This window comes from Sinocyclocheilus rhinocerous, unplaced genomic scaffold (genome assembly GCF_001515625.1).
Source record: "Sinocyclocheilus rhinocerous isolate Xijiao unplaced genomic scaffold, SAMN03320098_v1.1 scaffold616, whole genome shotgun sequence".
Lineage (NCBI taxonomy): Eukaryota > Metazoa > Chordata > Actinopteri > Cypriniformes > Cyprinidae > Sinocyclocheilus > Sinocyclocheilus rhinocerous.
Window position 1 is genome coordinate 416 of NW_015631496.1, and position 25257 is coordinate 25672.

A 25257-nucleotide genomic window follows, 5' to 3' on the forward strand; every position below is an offset into this window, starting at 1 on the left:
GTGAACTGTGAACAGCGATAAGGTATAGCTAAGAAGGGTCCAGACTAACCTTACGAACGAATGACTTACGGAAGGTATACTTAACTAAGAACGTTTCGGGAAACACGTATTAACGTAAAGGTACAACTTAAGGTATAACTTACGAACGACGTAGCGTTAAGAAGGTTTCGGGAAACGCAGCCTAGATCTTTAAAATTAATACATTTTAGATATACATAAATATTGAAATTTAAATAATTAAAAAAACTATAATAGTACTCTTTAAAGTCATTGAATGAAAATTCACCCTACTTATTTTCTAAATGTACGCTATAGATCTGGTTGTTAACCTGTGCATGTTTCATTTGAAAAAAAAAAAAATGTTGATCTTGTAATGTTTAATACAAAACAACAGGCTTCTCTCTTTGATGTGTGCAGAACTTCTCCTATTAATTATTCTGCTGAAACCCAAAGTCCAAAAAAAACAAAACAACCGATGCCTCCCCAAATGAGTCCCAGTATTATATATTTTCTTTTTTATAATCCATTACACTTGGATGTACCTCATAATACAGAAGAATTATGTGGCTTCTTCCATTTTATTGCGACTTTAAGATTCAGATCTTATTTGTGTGTGCGTGTCTGTGTGTGTGTGTGTGTGTGTGTGTGTGTGTAGTTGTCAGAGTTACACAGGCAATGTATTATAGCAAGGGTTATATCTCAGTATCTAATAACTAGTCAAAAGTCCAATTGCACAAATATTTTTTAGACCCATATGGAAAAAGTTTTAAAGCCCAGAGATAAGGCCTACTGTCTGACAAAGCATGACATAGGTTGCAGACACATTTCATATCAAAAGATCTCACCAGCTCCCTCTTGTGTGTATTGGGTGAGCTGAGAATAACTCCTGTTAACCTGCAAACCTTGGGACAGTTTCTCTTCCAATATTCAAGATTTTAGTATTCACTATTTTTTCAGGACATGGCATACATATCTACTAATGCAGTAAGAATACAGAGGATGACAGTGTTTTTCATGCTGCTCAAACATAGTAATATATTCTGTGAAAATGCAAATTAGGCAGTCATGTGTCTATACAGTGGTTATTTTTGACCTCCCCGTTTGTCCAACACAATATTTAAACATATCAACATTTATAATATTTCTGGCATTTCTGCTGTAGCTGCTTGTTTTTAAACTTGTTATTATTATTGTTATTCATAACAGAAACCAATATTGTTGATATATTAAATTAATTAACTACAATTAATCTTTTTTTTTTTTTTTTTTTTTTATTTTAATTTCTTGTGTTCATTTAGTGAAGAACATTGTGGAAAACATTCCTGGTTAGGGATAGGGTTAAACAGATTTTTACCGTATGTCAGTTCTAACATGACTTATTTTGAATCTAGTGGTTACGACAGCTGTTTGGTTGAATTTACAGTTTAATTATAGGTCATCAGATTATATAAATAATGACATATCAAATTTTGTTAAAAATATTTTTAAAAAATTATTTTTAGAAATATTACCAAACCTCATAAATGTAGCAATAGCAAAACACATTCTTCAGAAAGCAATGATGCATCTTACAAAAATTTCAAGAATTGCATGTTTTTATTAACAATATCAAATAAATTATTATGGGGCTGGATATAGATTTGAATTTAGATTAGAGTTTTATTATAATAATAATAATTAATTTACACTGGAAGTTTGCTGAGGTCCCACAGTGGGGGACGACTAGGTCTAGAAAAGAAGTTAAATCTGTTGGTCTTGTCTTGTTCTAGTGGAACTAAAGAAAATATATACATTAATAAACATTAAATTATACACACACACACACACACACACACACACATATATATATATATATATATATATATCCGTCCCAAATTGTAAATTTTTAACACACATGCCACATATGAATAATTAAGTAGGTCGATTTGCATACAGTTTGTCTTCGTTGGTGTTTGGAGGACTGCGTGACAGACCACGCCCACTCTGATGCGTTCCTCCTCAGCAGAAGCACGTGATTAGGCGTGTTTACTTATGGTACAATGTAGCGTCTATGAGACCATCAACCTCAGCCGAATAATCAATTATACGGTCACGTTCAGGATCAGAATCACTTATTGGATTGACATCAGGCCCTTCGCTGACTAGTAACTGCTCGATGCATCTGAGAAAAGGGAAAGTCGAGTGAATAGCCTGAGGGCGAGCGAGCCAAACAGACAGACGAGGGGAAAGGTAAGATTGACATATTGTGCATTAGATATTTGACGTTGTTGTAAAATCATATTAACCGTTTGTATTCGTATTGCAGTCGCATTGACCGCATATCAGCTAACGCAAGTGTAATGCAAACGCTGTCATAGTAGTTTATAATAGGTCGCTGTGGCTTTGAGGAAGTTGACATTGAACCTGAAATACCAACGACTGTGGAAGTGACCTACAATGTTAGTTGAACAATGAGAACAAAAAAAATATTGTGTCAATATCTCGATACGTCCCGTTTTCAGTGCATGTTACATGATTATGCTTTATCTGTGCCATATTGCCTAATCACATGGAACGCTGTGTCGGGCTGCGTCTCAAAACCTATTGAGCTGTCTACCTAGACAACATATTTAGGAATCAGAGGTGCAGTTGCATATGATGCCCACATTGTTGTCTGTCTAGGCCGCTGGCTAGGTTTAGATACTATGTGTAGTTTGAGATACTTTCTATGACTGGTACTGATATGTACAACACATTTTATATTTTTGACAATGATAATTAATTAGAATTAGAATGCAACAATTAAATATGCATTATGAATATTTATACTACTATGATGTTGATTATAACTTTAAAAATACTAATAACAAGCCATAATGTTGTTGAATAAATTATAAATGTGTAAAAGACAAATTTTAAAGGGGTCATATGATGCTTTTTTAAAGATCATTATTTTGTGTATTTGGTGTAAGAGAATATGTTGACATGCTTTAATGTTCAAAAAACACATAATTTTTCAAATACTGTACATTATTGTAAGTTTGGTGCCTGATATTTGAGTAATAGTGGTCAAACTGATTATTGGTTCATCTCTGATGTTGCTGGTTTATATCTTTAGGGTGGGCTCTTTTTAGGGATACTGGACCACCAGATGCATTCCTAATAGCATCTCTGCTGCTAGCCTCATTATGGGCGTTATAGAGGAGACTGACGTAGAGCGTGAGTAACACTCTTATCCACTTTGCACACTACTTCATGTCAAGGAATCTAATGTTAGTCCACACACCTACACACAAGCACCTGTGAACAGGATCTAGTGACACTGCATGTGTAGAGCAGAGTTATAATGTCCTGAATGATTTTTTTGTGTTAAACATTGCCTTGATTTTCATCTCCAGTGTCTCAATGTATAAAGCCACACTGGTTACTTGTAGTGCATTTGGCTGCTGACCAAAACAGGCCAGCTATACATAGAGGTTATGGCAGGGCGATGTAGTTGAAAATATATCTTTGTGTTTTTCAGCCTTTTGACCATATTCAATATACAGCTCAACATTTGTGTATTTTTTCTGAAAGTGGGTTAAAAAAGGTGTCTTTTTTAATTAGAGGAACTATAATTTTAGGCAAACAATAAATGTTGACAAGTAGATTCAAAATGATGAATGCACTGTAATTAAGAGCTACAACAGTAGAAAAAAGTTACAAATTTAATAAACACAAGAAAGAACAAAATGTAGTCATCTTCATTTACATCCACCAATTTAAACATGCATAGTTATAGGAAACGGAATTGTCGAATTAAAAATGTACTACATTCATCACAATATACAGTGGGTACGGAAAGTATTCAGACCCCCTTAAATTTTTCTTCATGTTACCAGCAGATTTCTTGATAATCCACTACTGTTAAAAGCTTTGGGATTTTTAATGTTTTTGAAAAAAAAAGTCTCTTATGCTCTGCATTTATTTAATCAAAATTACACTAAAAACAGTAAATAAAAAATATTATTAAAATTTAAATGAACTGTTTTCTATTTTAATACTTTTAAAAATATATAATTTATTCCTGTGATGGCAAAGCTGAATTTTCTCTGTTACTCCAGTCAAATGTTACATGAGCCTTCTGAAATCATTCTAATATACTGATTATGAAAACAGTTATTCTGCTTAATATTTTGTGGAAACTGTGACACATTTTTTTTTCAAGGTTCTTTGGTGGATAGAAAGTTCAAAAGAACAATATTTATTTGCAATAGGAATGTTTTGTAAAATACATGTTTTTTACTCCCACTTTTGATCAATTTTGTTCATTCCTGCCAAATAAAAGTATAAATATCTTTTAAAATATTAAAAAAATTAATAACTCCAAACTTTTAAATATTAGTGTATTTAATGTTTATTAATCAATATTGCCTGGATATATACCTGTACATGTCTTTATTAATATCAAACTCTTTTATGAAGTGAAATCACTTAAAGAGTTATTTAGTATAATTTTGCCAGGAAAAGTTTTAGAATTTGTATCATATGTTAATGTAAAAAAATCTTGTGTAATATAACTTGTGTTTGTTTGTTTGCTGGTTTTTATTGTATTTGTTATATTTGTATTTTCTGAATTGTTTTTGCCATGAAAATTGCCTAAGATGCTGACATGGCATTAAATAAAAATATACTACTACTACTTTATTAATATCACTTGTTGATACCGAAAGGGCATATTTAGGTGCAAAACAAAAGCACCTGTTTTTCATTTAAAATGGACTCCCCCATGAATCTAGTCACACTGAACAGAGTCATGGGGTTTCTCTTATCCCATTAGTGTCTTTCAACACTGTTCTTTAGGTTGGTTCTGAAGCTAATTGCCCAATGAATATGTTTAGGCAACTCGTTTACTCTGTGCGCTGTAGGTAGATTAGAATAATCTAATCAGATGGGTCTGTATGTGGAGATTAAGTGTGGTTAAAATGTCCAGATGTTGCAAAGTCTGTCTTAAGATATTCTGCATTGCAGATCTTCCTCCTTACGTTGTACTGTCTGTATTGTGAGTTTAGGGGCAGGAGTGAGTCATATGCATCAATCATGTCCTCAGTGCAAAGCTTGTGACCAACTAGTGCACATTTTAGACAGAGTTAATTACACTAATCCCAATGATTAATTGACCACCCTCTCACTAAAGAGTTGTTTTTGAGCAGGCAAGAAACAGCAGTTTCTGGTGTTAAAAGAATATGTTTGTGTAGGAGTGTTCTGTCTGGATTTACCACATAGTCTGATAGTACTAAAACCAAAAAAAGGATTTTAGGTCAGTTGGTCTTTTGAGAAACAGACACAGTATCAAAACAATAGGAAAGCTGTTCTTGTATACATTGCTGTCCAAAAGTTTGGGGTCAGTAAGATTTTCTTGCAAAGATATTAATACATCTATTCAGCAAGAATGCAGTCATTAAATCAAAAGTAATTTTTTTAAATTTTAAAATGTTTAAAGATGTCTGGGTCATTCCGTGTCAACTCAACCAGAGGTCCCCGGCTAAAATTTTTGATTTTGCTAATATTTATTCTGAAGAAAGATAAACATGTATAGTGATGAAAGCCAACATATTAAATGTCATAGATGAATATTTACTGAGGGGGGTCAAAATGGCAATTTTCACCTGAGATTCCGAGCCAAATTACAGGGGGGTACAAATGACTTAAGAAAGATGGCAGCATCATAATGTTACTTTTACTCAGAGATTGGTAGGTCTATTAGTAAAATCTGTTGAATTTAGCAATCTTTGTTGCATTATGTGCCAATGGTGACCATTCAGAAATAGGGAAAGAACACTTTTCAAGTTTTTCTCCAAAGTTTGCAGGCCTGTAACTCAAAAAGTATTAAAAATATCTTAATGCCTTTTTAGATATTGGGTCTTAACAAACTTCTCTTTGGGTATCTTCATTTTTAAGGCTCTATATGGTTCAGTTCCAGAGATAATGGAATTTCAATATGGCTCCAGGAGTAAATCGATAAATTGTACACATTTTCAGTGGTCAAAAACCAAATGTGGGTCACTTTGCAAAAATTTGATCATTCTTTTCTTTTAAAGAGGAATGTCTGAAGAACAAATAATGTTGAAACTAGAAATGCATCTCGTTTTCTTCTGTCAAAACAACTGCATTGAACATACCTGTCTGAGTGCCATAAGTATTCTTTGGAGAAAGAAGCCCTGCAAACTTTGGAGAAAAACTTGAAAAGTGCTCTTTCCCCATTTTTGAATGGTCACCATTGGCACATAATGCAACAAAGATTGCTAAATTCAACAGATTTTACTAATAGACCTACCAATCTCTGAGTAAAAGTAACATTATGATGCTGCCATCTTTCTTAAGTCAATTTTACCCCCCTTTAATTTGGCTCTAAATCTCAGGTGAAAATTGCCATTTTGACCCCCCTCTACAAAATAGTGGATTACTCCGTAAATATTCATCCACGGCATTTAATATTTTGGCTTTCATCACTATACATGTTTATCTTTCTTCAGAATAAATATGGAGACCTCTGGTTGAGTTGACACGGAATGACCCTTTTATTTGACATGCATGCTGTTTTTTGAACTTTCTATTCAACAGAGAATCCTGCACAAAATGTATCAGTTTCAACAAAAATATCAGGTAGCACAACTGTTTTCAACATGGATAATAAGAAATATTTCTTAAGCAAATCAGCATATCAGAATGATTTCTGAAGGATCAAGTTACACTGAAGACTGGAGTAATGGCTGTTGAAAATTCAGCTTTGCCATCACAGGAATAAATTACATTTTAAATATATATTAAAATAGAAAATATGTACCAGTACACACATATCAGCAATTCATACCTATATCCATCATGTTCTGTTCATAAATTCATGTGTTTGTTTTATCCAATCAGAGGTGACCCTGGCTCTTTTGGATGCTGCCAATGACAGGGACCCAGTGGTGCAGGAACAGGTCAGGAAGTCCATCTTGACACTGGGGAACCAGCAGCCTGATAAAGTCCTGTCCATGTGCCAGGACTACCTGCTCAAACATCCCAAGGTCAGCCAAAGCGTTTCCTTAAAACATCAACATGTTTTGAGAAGGTTTTTCAAGGTTTTGTATGTGCTTTCCTCTAATGGTTTTGTAGATTATTGCTGAATGTCATGAATTTTATATGGCCTTTATGATATGAAAAGCATCAAATATTAGAAGACATCATGAAATCAGTCTTGTCTCTGTAGATTTATATATACTACCATTCAAAAGTTTGGTGCGAGTACATTTTTTTTTTAACTTGAAGAAATGTATACGTTTACTCAGCAAGGATGCATTGAATTGATCAAAAGTGACAATAAAGATGTTATAAAAGATTTCTGTTTCCATAAATATAGCCAGCACAACTGTTTTCAACATTGATAATAATAAGAAATATATCTTGAGTGCTATTTGCTTTGCCATCACAGGAATACATTTTAAAATCTATTAAAATGAAAGAACAGTTTAAATTGTACAATTATTGTAATTAATAAATTAAATTTTAATTAAATAAACTTTTAATATTTCACAATATTATTGTTTTAACTGTATTTAATCAAACTAATTCTGCCTTGGTGAGAATAAGAGACATTTTTCAAAAACATAAAAAAACAGTATGTTCCTGACTGAGTTTGTTGGCCTGCTAACAGGAAGCAGAAGCAGTGTTTCAGTCTTCATGCTAATGTCCCCCAGCATGTGTTGTTTCTGAAACGTTTGTGTTGTAATTCAGCAAGTCACATTAAGTCGTTTTATGCTTTATTTCATGTTATGCAAACATGTGATTCCTTTGTTTGTATGGAGATTTTCCTTCTTAGAGGTCAAAATCGCTATTTCCCTAAACAGAAAGGAAAAGAAGATAATTTAGTGCATGTTTCTTTAAAAAGGAAACACATCAATCTCATCTGTAATAAACCTCTTATCAGTAACCAGAGCTCTTCCTTTTATTGATTTGTAATGCCTAGTGTTGCAGGGGAAAACCACTGCTCGGACAGGACTGTGTTTCTGTGTTTTGTGCCTCTGATTTGGCTGAAGTTTGTTTTAATAGTTGACCTACTTTATAAAATTTGAATATAGGATGAGCCTGTGATGAATTTCGAATTATGGTTATCATGTCTTTCATAGTGTATTTCTGTAGTACCTGTGCATGAGTTTACTTGCAGGTTATCTTTGTCCTCTGTAGCTGGTGGTCGGGCACAGAGTGGTAATCTTGCAAACCATTGAATTGGTGGTGAAGAGCAGGATTGATGACATCAGTTACCCCAAGATCAAGAGTGTCATACAGCTAGCATCAGATGAGATGACGAAATCAAAGGTGGGACAGCTGACTTACACCACTGTCCTGAAGTTTGGGGTCAGTAAGGTTAATGCTTCATATTAGAATGATCATGAAGGATCATGTGACGCTGAAGACTGGAGTAATGGTGGCTGCTGAAAATTCAGCTTTGCCATTCCAGGAATACATTCTAAATATATAGGGAAAACATTGTTTTAAATTATAATAATATTTCACAATATTACTGTTTTCATTGTAACTTTGATGAAACTAAAGCAGACTTTGGAGAATAGAGTGTATGAGACTTAAAAAAAAAAAAATCTTACTGACCACAAATGTTTAAACAGTTCCATTAAAACTATAAAGAACAGGTTTTGTTTTGAGTCTTTTGCTTTTAAATTACATTTTGGAAAATAGTTATGTGACATCTGGAAAAGTTTAGTAGCACAAAGCATTACTTTTCTTAGTTAGTTTTTTATTGTTTGTGTATTTAATATACTACACAAATTGTACCGTGATGATTTTTGTATTTAAACATGTACAGTAAAACGAATTGTCCACTCTGTATAGGAGGTTGTCCCAGAATGGCAGCAAGCAGCTAGTAATATTCTAGTTGCTGTGGGAAACAAATATATTAATGACATCATGGAGGAGATACTCGGCAAGTTCCGGCCGGGAGTTTTGCCTCACTTTTTTGTGGTTCAAACACTAGCCAATCTCTCTGACTCAAACGGTACGTATCTTTAATCAAAACTCCTGAAATTAATTCAGTGCTAGATATGCCTTTATGTATCCATAAAATTGGACTTTAATTTTATTTAATGTCAATTTAATAAATTTTAAATACACGTTTTAACTTTATGAAATGAAATGGAAGTTACAGTTACAGACTTGCTGCAACCTTTGATGTTAGAACATGCTTTGTGCATTTGACAGTTGATCATTATTGTTTCTGTTCCTCATTTCACTGAACTTTAGGGAAATTACATTAATAATGAAATAAAAGGGCTTTGTTTAAGCCCTGTGTTCTTTTTTTGACCTGTTTTGATATGTTTGACCTCTACCCACAGTATACGGTATGGTGCCTTTTCTCAATGCTATAATGGGGACCATGTTACCCATGCTGGGCATGACCAAACAAGACAACATGAAATGGGTCTTCTCGTCCGGTAAGTTCAGTTATAGATCTGCGTAAAGTGGTAAATTTTCTGCATCAGCTAAATGACTGATTTTTAAGAAATAAAGTAACTTATGCTCTCTTAGGCCTCCATTTATTTGATCAGATAATCTATTTTAATGTATTTTAAAATTTAATTTATTCCTTTGATGGCAAGGCTGAATTTTCAGCAGCCATTACTCTAGTCTTCATTGTCACATGATCCTTCAGAAATCACTCAAAAAACATTACTTTTTTTATTTATTTGAAATATATTTTTTTTGTAACAACGTAAAACCTTACTGTCACTTTTTATCATTGTAATAAATCGTTGCTGAGTAATAGTTTCTTTAAAAAATGACTGTATATTGTCTTTTACTTACATGAAATGCTTTGATTAGTGTTAAATGTTTGTAGTGATGTGGCTTCTCCTCTCTTAACGTTTCCTCTCAGCTCTCTGCCACTTCAGCGAGAGCATTCTAGAATACCTGGCCAACTTGGACAAAGCTCCGGACCCCACTGTGCGTAAAGACACCTTCTCTAGTGAGATTTACTCAGCCTATGACATCCTGTTCAACAGCTGGATCCAGAGCAGAGAGTCCAAGGTACATTTAATGAGACGAAGCACACATCCAATTACAGCTAACTCATTTTGAGCCTAAAGAGGGACACGAACATGCGCCAACTGAGTTCAGTTCAGTTTTCTTTGGAATTGAAGCAGGGGGGAAAAAAACCCATGTGAGCTTGTGAACTGAATCTACTTCTTTTAGAGAGGTAGATTTCTTTGTAAATGCTGAAGATTGGATTGTATGTAGTAATTTCGCCTTTACACATTACATTATTGCAGCCGGAAAAGATTAAAAATCATATGTTCTATTTAAAATAGTTCTTGGTCACTAATCATTCAAGATTCAGAAATAATTTTTGAAATTTTTCTCAGTCTGTTTTTTTTCTTTCTGTTTCTGTTATTATCTTTTTCAGTTTGTTTGTTAATTTGCTCTAGTGTGAATGTGGATTCATGTATGCGTTGAAACTATTCTCTTGTGTGTCATTCTGCAGCTGCGTCTGACTGTTGCAGAGGCTCTTGGGTCAATGAGTCACCTAATGGCACATGATAAACTGGAAGAACAGCTTCCCAAACTCCTTCCCACTGTACTGGGCCTCTACAAGAAGAATTCAGAACACTACATCATCAGCAAGGTAAAGCCCTCCTCACCATTTCACAATTACAGGAAATGTTTGGTGGAAGTTTATTAACTTCAACCAAGTTCAAGTCCAATTCAGTCCAAGTTCACATGCTTTTCCCCCCACTCTGGACTGTTTCCATATTGTGTTCCGTAAAGACATGGAAATGTGTAATTGTTTTTGCATTATTTAAGCAGCCTGCTGTGACTTTCATAGTCAGATCAGATTTTATGACCAATCTATGAGAAAATCCAGGACTCTGTACTGCCTAATGTAGTCGAATTCTGTTTGTGTTTGTTTAGAGTTTGAGTCAGATCCTGGAGGCCTCTGTGAATATGGGCAGCAGAGTGCTGGAGACACAGATTGATGGTCTCTTAGTCGCTCTGCACCAGCAGGTCAGTGTTTCTTTCACTCGCTATTTATGTGCACCACTTTTTCGTATTCATAAGTCATGATGACAAAAGCCTTTTGCAGACTTCTTCTACATCCCCGGCACAACTTCTTGGTGGAACAGTTTTTAAGTTGCCTAACAGTGTTTCATTTTGGTGGAACAGGTTTTAAGTTGCCTAACAGTGTTACACAGAGTTACACAGCCCAGGGCCGTTTAACAGTTTAACATAGTAGGGATTATTCACAAAAAATCAGATTGGAACAGTTGTTTATTAACTGTTTACTTTAAACCATTCATTTTGCAATTTGAGCATTTTTATTAAAATTTGTTATTTCCTTTCGAAATTAACAGCTTTTCATTTAGATTATTTAATTGCATTCATACCTTATCACTGCTTTTTTCCTTTGAAATTCCAGTTTTCTCAGTTATTAGATACTAATTTGTATTTCTGGACAGCTGTCAGTTACTAAAACAAATAAAGCACATATAAATCCTGTGTTTTTTTTTTATAAACTTAAAATAACTTATTTTGAGTTGACAGAGTTTTCAGGTCCTCATTGTCAATAGATTTATATTAATTTTTCCTTCCAGATATGCTCACCTATGGATTTCAGCAACCCTCCAACTGTGAAAAATCACAACGAGGTCCTGCGATGCTTTACTATTCTTGGTGGGTCTTGGTTAAACCCTTTTCTTAATTTTAAGGTGCATGCAATTGTAAACATCTGATTGAAATCTATTTTCTGGACTAGCCATGTGGACATGAACTCGAGCAAATGTTGTATTCTCAGTCAGCTGACTACTGTAGCAATATCCTTGTGTCATGTGCTGATGGAGTCTGAGCTGAGATTAAGTTAAAGTGTCAGACCAGCAGGCTCCTCCAATCAGTGAGATGATATCATACAGTTGTGTGCTCGGTGCTGATTTGAGGTGGCACACACCAGCTGGATCGCACTCCTCTTGCTTTTGTGTTTTATCAAGCAAATGCAAGGAGTCCAGGAGCTGTTAAAGTGTTTTCTGTGTGTGTGTGTGTGTGTGTGTGTGTGTGTGTGTGTGTCTATCATGATGTTATAATCATGAGCGGGTGTTTCAGCTGTGAAAAGATTTGGTGTTAGTGCTAGACTACAAATGCATAAAAATATATTAATTAGAACAATGACTTCTTAAATATAATTCAATTAATTCATTAATTTTTTTGTTTTTAACCAATTAATGTTCAGCTGTTGAGAGCTGCTGGTCTAGGTAATGTAGCTGCCTTTATATGGGCTATTTAAACAATGGATCATTTACCAGGCATTAAAACCAGACACCATTGACTAATGTATGCATTCATACGCAGATTTTGGTGGTTCATTTACTGGCACAGAACACTGTCAAAGACTTTATCGGTAACTGAGGGTAAACTTGACAAATTGCATTCATTTTCACTTCTATATTTTGCTGTTTTTGGCCCCAGCTAACACGTTCCCGGACCGTCTGATGGTGTTTGTTCTCCAGAGGTTGGAGAACAGTAACGAAAGGAACAGAATGGGCTCGCTGGCTGTTCTCAGACACCTCATCAACTCATCCAGTGAGTTTTAAACATGTAATCAAATACGTCAATGATTTCTTCCTCAGCCAGACACTCTTATCCAGATTGTCATACCTGGCTATGAAAAGATCAGAATGTTTTGCTGCCATTGTCATTTTAAAGACCTGTATTTTTAAAACTCTGCTCTGTCTGTTCAAGCCTCCATTATGGAAACCAAGAGGCTCCTAATTCTAGTCAGCATCAGGCAACCTCTGGCTGACCACAGTAATAAGGTACATAAATATATCCTACCTATGTGATAAGTGACAAACTATGGGTGTTTCATCATCTTTGGGCACTTTTTGTCCTGCAGACCTTTAGAAAATAAACTCCCTTAAAATACATTTTTCACAATTTTACTAGTTTATTTAATTTGTCTACTAAAATGTCCAACAGTGAATGTACATGCATCATAGGAGGATTTGACATTGGCTATGTTTCCATTCAAAGTTGTGAATTTAACTTATGCACAAAATTAGAATATTGTATAAAACCTTTGCAAATAAAGAACTGTTTCCATCCCATGTCTTCAAAAGAAAAAAAACCCCCGTCACTTTCTGGGAAACTGATGCAAAGTTACAGTAATATAAATGAAAGATGCTGCAACTGGGGAAGCCTGTGGCTCTTTATTCCTACATAATAAATGACTTGTGCCAGACGAAACGCAATAACAAACAATGTTCCGGTTCTTGATGTTTGGGAATGCAATTGTGTGAGACAATAATGGGAGGTGATTACTAAATAATTTTAATGATGGAAAAATAGGTGGATGGAAACATAGCTATTAACATTAACATTTGTTCTGCAGTGTCATTGTCACCACATCTCAAGTTATGTATTGTGTTTGATAGGATTATGTGGTGTAAATTAGGCCTAATACAATTAAATTCACACTTGCATAATTTGAAATGACACGTTTTAAAATGTTTTCTTCACAAATGTTTTTTAATCTTGATTTTTCTTGGTTTTCTTCACTCATCACATGTATAATCTTAAGTGTTCTTCAATGACACCTGGGTAATCAAGTACACTAATATATAGGTTTGTCATTTGGTGTTGGACAGTTTGAACAATTGCTTGAGACAACTGAAAATGACAACTGTTACATTTTTGTTCTAAAAATCCATTATTTTTGCAGAATAAATATTTGTTTTTCACTCTTTGTTGATTATTTTATTATCTTAAAATAGTTTATGGTGAAAGTCAGGCAAGTGTAAACCGATAAAATATATGCAAAAAATTGTGTTTTATGTTTTCAAGTGTTTAAAAGTTTTAATATGACATTCAACCTCTCGTACATATAAGTACCGAAAGTTATATAAATATATGTGATCCATTTTTTGTTTTCATGTAAAACTCATACTGGTGTCATACTGCTCATTTTGAGTGCTCAGAAAGGTTTCAATGATCGTGTTTGCCTGTGCAGGTGAAGAAGAGAGTGGTGCAGGTGATCAGTGCTATGGCTCATCATGGTTACCTAGAGCTAGAGGGAGGAGACCTGCTTGTCCGTTTCATCATCCAGCACTGCGCTCTACCAGACACTTACCATGTACAAACAACCGTTACTCACTAACACATTTCTTATCTTACTCCTGATCAGCAGTGTCACATGACTGTAGCTGCAAATCAACTTCCTGCTCGCTGAAGTTCCAAATCCCCTTGCTTGATTTCCCATGCATTGCATTGCAAGATTGTCTATAGTCGATTTGTTTAATATCAATTCAGCTTTTTTCATTCAGTTCTTAGTCCATGTTGAGCAACATTTCAGTGCATACCTCAGTTTTTGAATATTTACATTAGTTAGTTAGCTTTGCACTGTTATTGGCTTTAGCCCAGCCCTAGTAATGCTAGGTTGTGTGATACAATACAGCTAATAAATTGTTAATATTCACACAGCGACCTCCAGACCCAGAGGAAGTGACTAATGAGGCTCTGCGTAGCATGTGTGATAACACATTGCATCTTTTCACTACCACAGTGGGCCGCCTGACTGATGTGAGTATACAGATAAGTACAAACAAGCGTACACCTTCCTCATCTTGATGCTTGAAGTCATGGTTCATCTTTCAAAATGTGCAGTGCTCACCTTTGTTCTGTTTTATTCTGTTGTGCAGCATTATGATTGACCGTAATTGCATGTCATTTATCAAGTGAACTTGTAGTTAAAACCATGGTTTTGCTATACTAATCTCAGTTTAACCATGGTATTTGTAGTAATCAATCCACCAAAAATCCATGGTTACCACACTTTCACTATAATAAAACCATGGTTAATTTTTGTAAGGGTATTAGGGAGAACATCAGTGTCTGTAGTGGTGACAGTCCTGCTGCCACTAAATCAGACACATGCACATCTGCAATGCGTCTTATTATCCTAAAGACAACTCAATGAAACTCTTACATAGTGAGAGATGGGCTTTGCAGTCATTCAGCACAGTCCATCATCTTCACAGCCAAAGTCAGCAGCCGCAGCTCGCCATTGCCGCTTGTAAGAGAGAGTGTCTAGAGAAATATTAGATCTTTTTTCCTGTGAGCCTCCCAACATCAACATCAGGCCATTGACAGGGATCTCTCCTCAGCAGACAGACGAAGACAGTTTATGTGCCGATGAGACTGTCTCCATTCCCTCTGCCAAAACACATTCGAATGATAACCAGGAAAATGTCAGGAGATGTATATAGCCAGACTATATTTAGACTTTTGTTGTGTCTATCTTGTTAACATGTTGTTTTAAAGCACTGAGTTTGGACTTTTATGAGATTTATTGTGAATATGGATTTATGGTTTGTGGGATTTATTCAGTTTAATTCACGTTTATTTGTATAGTGCTTTTTTCAATACAAATCGTTGCAAAGCAGCTTCACAGAAAATGAAAGTTTCTACATTACATTTAGGAGTAGTGCATATCGATCCGTCCGTCCGTCCGTCCATCCATCCATCCATCCATCTACACACACATACACACACATTTATACATATTTATAGACAATAAAATATATATAAATAAACAATGTAAGACCTCAAGGAAAATGTTGAACAAAGTTCCACTATAAAAATAATTTTAACTGTAAAAGATTAGTGTATTAGTTAACAGTAACTTCACTAACTATACACAGTGAAAATGTAATAAAACTGTAATAATTTAGGTAAAATACTGTTACATTTGCAGTTTTTGCAAGTGAATAAGGAAAGTCATCATATAATTTAAAGTGAAAAAAAACGTAAATTGACATTCCCAGAATTCCCTGAGTCACACTTGACATTTGATGGTTTTTATTCATTAAAATAACTTAAGTCTTTCTTATTTTTTTCTTATCAGTACATTAGGGTTTTATGTTACATTTTACACTGTTTAATTAATGTTTATTGCTATTATGTTTATTTTAGTGTAATAATTGTGGCCCTGATGGGAGGTATTAATACTTTGTTAAATTGTCCAAGACTACCTCTATGTATGGCTTTGGTTTACTTCATATAATTACTGTACATCTGAAATGATGTTATTTCCTGTGTAGGTTCTGTGGCCGATGTTGCTTTGCTACCTGACCCCAAATCAGTATGCCAATGCTACTACACCATTGTGCAAGAGTTTAATTCTGCTGGCCAACAAGAAACAAACAGCACAAGAACCCAACTTCATCATCGACTTCAATGCACAAGGTGTGGACACACACACATGATGTCACTGATGAGCCTAGACTCAGACTAAGAGCTTTTCCACTGTCTGACCTAAAGACACCCTGGAATCACACTTTCTGTCTTTTTGGCAGTGTGGCAAATCCAGCAGCAGTTATTAAACCCTTTTTTCCATTGTTGGCCTGAAACTAAATTGCACTTGCAGACGTTTTGTTTTCATTGCAAGTCGTTTGCTTTGCCTGTTGAGTCTGTTTCTAATTAGTCAAATGAAAAGTGGTATTTATCAACTGAATAAAGTTTTTGGGGCAGAGGCTAATTGTTTCTTACGCTGACAGTGATTAAATTGAACTCTAGTAGGACAAATAAGTCCCAGGTTCAGTGATTATTTATTCGTTAATTGTAATGCTTTTGGATCATGGGCTTCACTAATGGGTTACCCTTGTCTGCCCTCCCCCTCTCTCTGTCTTACTCTGTTTCTTCCTTCTTCCCGCAGGCTCTAGTCTTCCCTCACAATATATCCTGATGATAAGGCTCTTGGTAAGTGTCAAATTCCCACCGTTTTTTTTTTTATTAGATTGTTCTCAGTTTCAGCTGGGCAATGAGTAAGGTAAAGAGTAAATAAATTATTTTTGTATAATTACCAGTGGATATTTCACTGTTCCCTATTACAAGATACCAGTGCTACTTTCATACACTAATGTTCAAAAGTTTGAGGTCAGTATTTATTTGCAAAGAAATGGGGATAGTTGACCTAAAAATGAAAATTGTGTCATTTACTCACCCTCATGTCGTTCTAAACCTGTATGAGATTCTTTCTTATGTTGTACATAAAAGAAGATATTCTGAAGAATGCTGGTAATCAAACAGTTGATGGTCCCCATTGACTTCCATAGTATTTTTTTCCCTACTATGGAAAGTAAATGGGGACCAATAATGTTTGGTTCTTCAAAATGTCTTCTTTTGTGTTCAACATAAGAACGACATGCGAGTGAGTAAATGATGACAACATTTTCATTTTTGGGTGAAATCGGTCAAAAGTGACAGCTTTTTTGATCAAATAAATGCATCTTTGTGAGCATAAGAAATCATTTAAAAAATCCTACCAACTCTAAACTATTTCTAAACACATGATATTCCTAAACACAAATATTGATTTCAAGCTAACAGTATCCATTTAGTTGTGTTTTTTTTAGTCTAGATTTTAGTCTGCTGCAATTTTATTTATTCTTTTGTCATCCATTCGTTAAAGACAAACATTTTTTTTAATCTCAGTTTCTCCTCATTTTTTTGAATCATGATGTCATTTAGTCTATGCTTAGTGCAGACCTTAAAACTTCTCAAATTAATGTTACATTTTCCTCAGGTGAATGCTGCGTTCCCGTTTCGATGCAGGGGACATGGTGCTCCCTCTCTAAGTCTGCTCCACGCTATCAGCCCTAACATTCACCCTAAAGCCGAGCCTCTGTGGGAAAACGAGATTCCAAAGCTGGTCAATTATCTTGAAGGTTTGTTAAAATATACAACAGTGATGTAGTGGATTAGGTACAGAGCTTTTCTTCATCAGGCTACCAGAACACGCCACCTATTGGTCAGCTCTGTCTAATTTAACCTGCTGTGAGATTTCAATGAAGTAGGTACATTTACTGACATAAAAGGACTTTTTACCTTATTTAGTCTAGTAACTGATATTTTACAGGTTCTCTAGACTCGCTCTGTCAGTTTTTAGTCGAACGAGAGCTCATCTGCTATGATTAGGTCCTTAGAGACTCACAAGACGACCAGATGTTTCCAAGATGCAGCCAAAGTCATTTTTAAATATGAAAAATCATATTTCACATTCAACGACTCTTCCAAGATAGTTACACGGTATAGCTTTAAAAAGTTATATTGGGTATCCCATTATCTTTGACTTTTTCCAGAGTGTGGTTTGAATGCATCTCTGACTGAATTTGTCTCTGTCTTTTAACCAGAATCAACAGAAGATTCTCTGGATAAAAAGAAATGGGAAGAAACTTTACTTCAGGTCTGTAGTAATTTGTATGAATTAATAATGGCTGTTGAAAAGAGACGCTTGTGTTATTAAAAATGGGGAAATTAGGAAATCTATAGGAATAAATCATATCTATATCTAGAAGAATAAGTGAAAGTTAAGCACTGACCAGTTGCAAACGTCCTAATGGCCAAAGTAAATGGTGTTTAATCAGACATTGCTTTCTGATTGTGATCAAGCTCCTGTCTAAAACTCTGGCAGCCATTGATGACAGCCAGTGGACTGGTCAGCTTGCAGTAGAAGCCACACGATACCTTCCTACCTACAACAACGCTCTGGAGGAGAAGGTCAGTTTGGAAATCCATCTGTGCCTTTTCATATTATAAACCAGGTTTATTATTTCAGAAAAGGAACTTTCTAAGTCCGATAGATTTTTTGGTTCTGCATTTTATAAGTCTCGTTATTTTATATTTTTGTTCTAATTACTAATTATTATATTTGTATCTAATTATTATAAAACAGCAGTTCAAGAAAATAGTTCTCAGCTTATTTAAATTTATTGCCTACATAATAAATCTCCCATGCAGTTTGCCCAAACAAAATAAGTATTTGAATGTAAATTTTACTTAATTTCCTGGGTTCTTGTGATAAACTCTTCTTTCTTTCTCTTTTTCTCAGAGTTTTTTGTATAGGTGTATCGGTGTGATTCTCCAGCAGTGCTATAATAAAGAGCTGGTCAGGAAACAGCTGCAGGAGATCTTGATCGGCACTCGTCACAATGATGCAATTGAAAGAACGGTATGCCACTGAGCACTTATTAGTTCACTTCTAACTTCTGAAATAAGAGGCATAACTTCTCAGAGAGTTTACTGTGTTGACAGTCAAACAGCTTGCTGAAGCAGCGCATGCTGACAGCACACTAAAACCTTCTCTAGGGAATTATGTCTCTTAATTCATCACTTTAACCACACTGCCACAAAAAATGTGAAGAAAAATTAAATATTAGAAAACAATTTAAATCTAGTTGCAAATTGACTGCAGTATTTTTACGGAAAATAATACGTTTTATTTACTTTATATAAGTAAATAGCAGCATGTTTCAGGTGATAAAAACATGACTTCTGGATAATATGGTAGTCCATTGTTGGATGACCAATTGGCCATTCTTATCCATTCCTGTCCCTAAATTTAGGTCATTCTACTGCTTAGTGTTACAAGAGAACACATATCACATAATTTCTAATCATAGATTGGTACAAAATTGGCTTCAAATGTTCCACAGTTTGGATATCTGAGGTTTTGCAGTTATTTAAAAGCCGCTAATTAAGAATAATGAAAGTAACAGGCAGTAATTGGTATGCAGGGTGTTGCCATGGGAATCGGGTTGTGTGCCAGCAGTCATCTCGATGGCACTCTGGAAAAACTGGAGGAGTTTGGGAAGTCTGACGCCTTCAGGAAAGCCTCAGGGATATTTGGTCTTCTCAAAGTAGGCCGAGCTTCATTGTACATTGTGATGCAAATTAAAACATCTTTTTATTCCCCAAATTAGATTGTTAAAAACGGTAACATTTAAATTTGGTTTGAAATTATTGTTTTACCATGTTATGTGTTTTTAATAATAGTAATTGTAAAATGTAACCGTGCACAGTGTTTCATTGAGCAAAGGTTAAATTGTAAGTGCTTCAGAGACTATATTTTACACATTTATCTTGTTGTGTGTCACTTTTTTTTGTCATTCAGGATAAAAACGATGTTGATGTGGAGAAAATGAAGAGCACTCTCATTTTGTGTTATGGCTATGTTGCGTTGCATGCTCCAGAAGATAAGCTCCTCACTCGCATCGATAGTGACATTCTCCACAACATCTCCAAGAACTTCAACACCAAGGTAAAACAAAGTGGTATTCTAAATTGGTATTTCTAAATTCTAATTCTTATTTATTCCTCTGAAGTTTAAATTGATAGTTTTGTGGCTTTTAGTCTTTTTAGTCAGTTACCACATTTTAGTGTACTCATAAAAGTTGACAAAAATAACTTTTAGCAGATTTACACTTTTAAAATGTACAGTCTCTTTTCTGAGAAAAATGGACCAAAAATATTGATGACTAGACTTGCAGTTGCATTAGATGTTTGGTGGAGGTTTTTGGAAAAATGTCATGCCTCTGTAGACATTCTATTATGTTAGATGAACAGCTAATTTATTTGATCAGAATTAATACATTAATCATTTCCCATTGTTTATTACAGCAGTGAGGCACAAAAAACAAAAATGTGTTGCTGCTGTGAGGTGTTTTGCTAAACAAGTCCTTTGAATGTCCTAGTATATTGTTGACAGGATTCAGTTGGCTGCTTTTGAGGCTGCAGTTATGACAGTTTGATCTAAATGATTTTTAACGACAAGGATCATTAATTCTCTTTGAGTGCTGAATCATACCTCATCAATATTCATAATGTAATTGTGCGATTTAAAATAATTTCACTGTTAGGGAACCATGTAACTCATTTTGTTTTAACATTCTGCGGTCCAATTTGAATATCAAAGTTGAGTTCGTCTTGGTCTTTGTTGGGATTTTAGGAGAATTTTGTTAAACTGAGATGTTATATATATATATATATATATATATACAAACAGTATCTGAAGGTTCACTTAATTCATCATTCTTATAGTCCATTTTGTTGTTAAATAAAAAGGATTATCTTTAATGTTTGTGAATTACATTGCATCATTACTTTTATTGTTGCACAGGTTCTGGGAATTAAAGTAGAGACCAAGGTACCGTGAAAGGAAGCGATCACAAGGACCTCCTCTGACCTTTGAACTTTAACTCACTTTCTCTTCAGTCTTGATGCTGCAATCAAAATCTTTACAGTATAACCTTTTGAGCTTCTCAAAAAAGTTCATAAACCTCTCAGCTATCTCTTTATGACCCTGAGATGGATTTTAAAAAGCATTTATAAGCTCTTCCTATTTAGTTTTGATATTTTTAAAAGGTCTGTTGTTATATTAGAGTTTAAAATAAAGATGACATTTTAAACTGGCTTTACACTAGTAAGTAAAAGTTCAATGTTTTTTGAGAAGGTCAAAAAGTGCTCACTAACCTGATAACCTTTGTCTTACTAAAGCGTCACAGTGTCTTGATTTTCTGGCTTTTGTGGATTTTAGGTGACTTGATTCATCAATTCAACTCTTTTTTTTTTTTTCTATTGAATCACAATTATATTGTCAAAGATTGTGATTTTCATCTCTTAATAGCACTGTTTAGAGTACAAGTAAGTGAAGTCAAACATGTCAATTACTTTAAAATGAGCATGCTGAGTGCAGCTGTGACCAGGAAATGCTTTCCTAATTCCAGGTCTTGATTTGCCTCTGCTGTTTGATTGACATTTGCACTGTTTCATTACGCATAGTTTGAGTGTGTGTTTGCATCTCTTTATATGTGTTTGTGTGTATGTATGTTTATGGGCACGTCATAGGACCTGACTATGAAGCTCAGTCTCATTCATAGTGTCGGACTCATTGCCAAGGCCATCAGCAAAAGTGTTCGTAAACAGGGCTACCTGTTCTCCCGCAAACAAGAGTTGATGGGCGTTATGATGGTGAGAGGTTTGATATGATGATCATTCAGTTTTTAATATACTGTATGTATGTTTTCAATGTAAGAAAATGTTTGTTTGTTTGTTTGTTTTTTAAACTCAGATCAGTTTCATAATGATATGCAGATTTATTTGGCATTTATGTCTTCTATTTAAATGCAGGATTTCATAAAAGCTGAACCAACAGATGTCATGCGGACCCCAGTTCGCTATCTTGTATTGACCACATGTGCCAACCTCATGTATCCTACCATTTTAAATCTTTCTTGTGTTCATCTTCACTACTGTGTTCATTCATTTTTAAAAGATTTGTAAACATATGCTAAACTGCCATCTTTGTCCATTGCAATGCAGTGCCGCACTCTGTTAAGAACTTGACTCAAGTCTTCAGAAACTTAGATCCTCCTTTAACAGAAAATGAAAACTTTGACTTGTTAAAAACATGTTTGAATGGAGTTTATGGGCTTCCTACTGTGGACACTCCGGACAAGGCTAAAGATGAAGAAGCCCTGGATCCACAGCAAAGAGAGGTCAGAATAAAATATGCATGTATCTACACATGTCTGTGAACATCAGTACTCTCTCCTGTATGCTTTAAAAATAAAGTATGTTTTCACTGCAATGCGTTTTCCCTCAGGTCTTATATTCAGATACTTTTACTGCTCTTCATGAATTGCTGAGGAATGTGCTAGCCAGAGACTTGAGTCCTGATGGTCTGCAGTCTGTGTTCAAGGTAAAGAAGAAACTATTAACATGACTTGCCATTTTGCAGTCCCTTTGTCTGAGCCCTATTTATTGAGTGCTTTTGCACTTTCCAGCATATAGAAAGCTGGCTGAGCTCAGGACAAGACCATGAGCGGGAGAGGGCAGTAAAGACCACAGCAGAGTTACTGCAGTTCTACTTGGACAATCTCAGGGTGAAGGTAAGGAGCATCATTGACACATATGTGTTTATATATTACATTCACATCTATAGCATCCATAATGCAGTAACTAGTGATATTCTTTGGATTTCGAATGTTGGGAAAGGATTCTTTTGGGGTTATGTGTTACTGTGTTGAGTTACTCATATTATTTTAAAATTTTAAGTATCTCTAAAATCCCCAAAATGCTCAAACAGCTAGTTTTACAATACTTGTGGACCACATGGGAGAGGAAAGGGTTTTGTTTGTAGAGAAGTAATTTGAATATACTATAATTAAAAGATATAGATATAGATTACAGATATTTAGTTATTTTAAGTAATTATTTAAAGTAATGTAGAATTTAAATGTAGTAATTAAAGTGTTACTTTCTTGGTTAAAAAAGTCTTCTGTTTATTTGTAGATTGTTACCACAAAACACTGTGAATCAGCCTAGACCAATTCCTTACATCCTTTAGATACAAAGCATTCACTTTCAGCACCTATTATTTTATTCTGTCCAAGCTGAAATGTTAAGTAGGATCATTTATTTTGCTCTTCCTAAAAGACGTGTTGGTTTCCTCAAGGCACTGATTAATGAAATATGTGCTTTGGGAAACAAATGTAGTTAAAATTTTATTAGATCTCAACCTCGGTGCTAATGAATCTTTCTCTTTCATTCTTTCTCTCTGTCTAGAATCTAGTGACATTCCATAATTTAGGAGCTCTTGTGGGGCGACTGGCCCCACGGTGCACAGACCCAAACCCTGAGGTGCGACGGGCAGCCATAGACTGCGTCTATAGACTAATGTACATTCAGCTGCGCTATGAAGGTACTGCCCAGTTTTTCATAGCACAACTCAGTTTTGTCTAACCCAGGGTGAGCTTCAGATTGACAATCTGTCAATATTATATTATGTGTTATGTTATGCTGAAATACTTAACAAAGGGTCTATGCTCTTCCATTTTTCAGGCTTTTCACTGGACTACAAGGACGATTCAGTTGAGGGTCTGTTAGATGTTCGCGAGAAGCTAAGCAATCCTGACAATACAGTCTTGTATAAAACCTGCTCTGAGCTGACTAAGGTTAATTGTCCTGATGTAATGTTCTCCTAAAATACTGATACTTAAAAAAAAAAAAACTCTTAAGTATCCACCAGCTCTCTTTCTGAAAATGAAACTGACTCTTTCTCCCTCTCCACCCCCTGTGTCTTGTGTTTTAGATCATCAGTAAGCGTTTGCCCCAGCAGCAGTTGAGCACCCTGTTGTTTATGCTGTATGATGGTTTGGTGGACTCTCAGTCCAACTGTTCCAGAGCATCCAGCGTGATCCTCAACACCTTGCTGAAGAACAGAGGTGCTGGCCTGCAGGATCTGGTACATTACACATTACAATTTTTTGCAAATGTTCTTGCATAATAAGTTTATATTGGCCTTGGAGGTTTGTTGAATGTAATTTGTTTAATTTTAGCTAAATATATACTTAATACTGCTACAAGCTTTTAGATTCCATAAAAAGTGGTTCTAATACTACTGTTCAAATGTTTGGGTTCATAAAGATTTTTTAAGGTTTTCTTAAAGTAGTTTCTAATGCTCATCAAGGCTGCATTTATTTGATTGAAAATACAGTAACAATAGTAATATTGTGAATTAATATTTCAGTTTAAAATGACTTTAGCCATTACTTCAGTATTCAGTGTCACATGATCCTTCAGAAATAAATTCAATATGCTGATTTGGTGCTCAAGAAAGGTTTGTTGAAAACAGTTGTTGCTTTTTGTTGTTGTTGAGGAAACTGTTTTTCAGGATTCTTTGAAAATAAAGTTCAAAAGAACAGCACTTATTTGAAATAGAAGTATTTTGTAACAATGTAAAGCACTTTAGCCTTGCTGAATAAATGAATTAATTTGTTTTTTAAAAATGTTTTTTGACTTCAAACATCTGCAGTTTGTCAATATTCTAACAACTTCTAACTTCTAAATTCTTTAATGAATCATTCAGACTGGGTTTGTGAACCAGATCAACTGATTCATTGAAGAGACAATTCATTGTTGAATTGAATTTCACTTCTATCATGACCAAGGCAAGAAGGACTAGAGTGAATTTGTAATGAATAAAGACTTACATTTCAATTTGAACCTATTAGTAGCTTGTAGCTTACAAAACTAGTTTATACGTTCCTAAAATTCCTCTCACTGACATGTGCACAAGTGTTCCCTTCATGCTCCTGTTTTCATGTTCAATGAAACTGTAATTATTTTCTATCTTGTCAGTTTTTACTTCTTGTGTCTTGACTCTTTGTCAGGTACCAGAGATGCTTGAGGTGTTACACAACCGACTGCAGGTGATTGGTGAAGAGCAGGTAAAGGTGGCCATCGGTCAGTCCATCCTCATCCTCGCTACACAGCATCTGCAGACAGTGGTCAACACGCTCGTTGCCTACCCACTACCATACGACAGGTGATTACTGTGCGTGTTGTTTATGTGCATGGCATTCATTGTCTGTCATGTGCTCCGTGATGCTCAAGCATAATAATGATGTGCTTATGTTTGTG

The 25257-nt window shown here is 35.0% G+C and overlaps 1 protein-coding gene across 2 annotated transcripts in view; it reads left to right on the forward strand.

Moving 5' to 3' along the window:
* The first annotated feature begins 2003 nt into the window (after positions 1 to 2003).
* The window catches only part of LOC107741723 (maestro heat-like repeat-containing protein family member 1), a 30218-nt gene continuing 6964 nt past the window's right edge, over positions 2004 to 25257 (forward strand). Inside the window, exons 1-32 of one of the 2 annotated variants that reach the window (XM_016554487.1) lie at positions 2004 to 2229; positions 3098 to 3198; positions 6886 to 7031; positions 8188 to 8319; positions 8851 to 9013; positions 9351 to 9449; positions 9890 to 10041; positions 10496 to 10636; positions 10924 to 11016; positions 11604 to 11682; positions 12469 to 12582; positions 12742 to 12815; positions 14009 to 14131; positions 14479 to 14577; positions 16098 to 16242; positions 16712 to 16755; positions 17582 to 17723; positions 18189 to 18241; positions 18448 to 18555; positions 18887 to 19006; positions 19572 to 19694; positions 19949 to 20095; positions 20954 to 20980; positions 21682 to 21804; positions 21964 to 22043; positions 22193 to 22331; positions 22439 to 22534; positions 22620 to 22724; positions 23401 to 23536; positions 23677 to 23789; positions 23927 to 24079; positions 25008 to 25162. In XM_016554487.1, coding sequence (XP_016409973.1) covers positions 3168 to 3198; positions 6886 to 7031; positions 8188 to 8319; positions 8851 to 9013; positions 9351 to 9449; positions 9890 to 10041; positions 10496 to 10636; positions 10924 to 11016; positions 11604 to 11682; positions 12469 to 12582; positions 12742 to 12815; positions 14009 to 14131; positions 14479 to 14577; positions 16098 to 16242; positions 16712 to 16755; positions 17582 to 17723; positions 18189 to 18241; positions 18448 to 18555; positions 18887 to 19006; positions 19572 to 19694; positions 19949 to 20095; positions 20954 to 20980; positions 21682 to 21804; positions 21964 to 22043; positions 22193 to 22331; positions 22439 to 22534; positions 22620 to 22724; positions 23401 to 23536; positions 23677 to 23789; positions 23927 to 24079; positions 25008 to 25162 — 3455 coding nt within the window. In that variant the 5' untranslated portion in view covers positions 2004 to 2229; positions 3098 to 3167. The remainder of the gene's footprint in view (positions 2230 to 3097; positions 3199 to 6885; positions 7032 to 8187; positions 8320 to 8850; positions 9014 to 9350; positions 9450 to 9889; positions 10042 to 10495; positions 10637 to 10923; positions 11017 to 11603; positions 11683 to 12468; positions 12583 to 12741; positions 12816 to 14008; positions 14132 to 14478; positions 14578 to 16097; positions 16243 to 16711; positions 16756 to 17581; positions 17724 to 18188; positions 18242 to 18447; positions 18556 to 18886; positions 19007 to 19571; positions 19695 to 19948; positions 20096 to 20953; positions 20981 to 21681; positions 21805 to 21963; positions 22044 to 22192; positions 22332 to 22438; positions 22535 to 22619; positions 22725 to 23400; positions 23537 to 23676; positions 23790 to 23926; positions 24080 to 25007; positions 25163 to 25257) is intronic. The other variant, XM_016554488.1, reaches the window with a different exon arrangement.